Here is a 981-nt window from a genome sequence, read left to right as displayed (position 1 = left end):
TTAAGTCCCTCAAAATTTCACTCTCAAGGAGTTATCACTGTTAACATTTGAACATGTCTTCAGACAACTCTGCATGTACATATATACATATGTATGTAAACAATGTTTCAAAAATTGAATTGTATTATACATTGTTATTTAAATGCCTCCCCCCACACACTCAACATTGCATAATAGCTAATATTTATTTATTTATTTATTTATTTATTTATTTTTAAAGTACAATTTCCACTTTATTGTCTTTCCAGGGAACAGTATTTCTTTAGCCTTTAAGGACTTAGCTCCTTACATGGGCTTTGGTGGAGGTCGTGGGGCAGCACCAGCAGGTCTAAATCGGGGTGGAGGTGTTCGGTCCTTCCGGGCTTCCCGAGAACGATTCCTGACTACCTTGCTGTGAATAGCACAACTCACGCAGTAATGCAGTTTCACATACAGCTTGGGAATCACATAGGACAGTTCGCGCGCCAGGAGCTCACCGTCGAAAACGCTCGCTTGGGAAATGTCCCTGACGGCTGCGGCCTCTACGGTGTTCCGAATGACGAACTTCTTAATAGCCTTATCCTTGGGCACGCAACGGGCACAGTTGGTACAGCGAATAGGCTGCACGTGGCCGCGGCCCTTTTTGGCACGACCATTGTTCCTTCTTTTCTTGGTCATCTTGGAAGCGAAGAGGCGAAAAAGGATGCGGCTTTCGTTACGACTCTCCTATATAGCGCGAGAGCCCTACGCCCACGCCGGGAGATTCCTCCTAGACGTCTACTGGAAGCACGCCAAGAACGGAAATGTACTTGACTCAAATTTTCTTTATTATTCAGCGTTTCCGCTGAAATTTAGGGCAGGAAGGTGTTTCTCGAGTTTCTTTTTCCGTGGCACATGGTGCCGGTGGGACCAGCTAATATTTATTGATCTTTAATAATGCGTCAGGCTTTGTCTAAGCCTTTTAAGTGAATCCTTATTTAATCTCAGAGCAGTGGCATTGAG

At 44.3% G+C, this 981-nt stretch overlaps 1 protein-coding gene across 1 annotated transcript; it reads right to left on the bottom strand.

Annotated features, from left to right (window-relative positions):
- Positions 1–250: 250 nt before the first annotated feature.
- Positions 251–696, bottom strand: LOC133098979 (small ribosomal subunit protein eS26-like). The gene has a single exon (XM_061202435.1). The coding sequence runs from the start codon at positions 655–657 to the stop codon at positions 286–288; it is 372 nt and encodes a 123-aa protein (XP_061058418.1). The 5' UTR covers positions 658–696; the 3' UTR covers positions 251–285.
- Positions 697–981: the final 285 nt, after the last annotated feature.

This window comes from Eubalaena glacialis, chromosome 10 (assembly GCF_028564815.1).
Source record: "Eubalaena glacialis isolate mEubGla1 chromosome 10, mEubGla1.1.hap2.+ XY, whole genome shotgun sequence".
Taxonomy (NCBI): domain Eukaryota; kingdom Metazoa; phylum Chordata; class Mammalia; order Artiodactyla; family Balaenidae; genus Eubalaena; species Eubalaena glacialis.
The sequence above is the reverse complement of the archived record's forward strand: the minus strand, read 5'-3'. Positions and strand labels throughout refer to the sequence as shown.

Excerpts from the sequence above, each read along its gene's own strand:
- LOC133098979 (XM_061202435.1), bottom strand. The coding sequence starts at position 657 with ATGACCAAGAAAAGAAGGAACAATGGTCGTGCCAAAAAGGGCCGCGGC.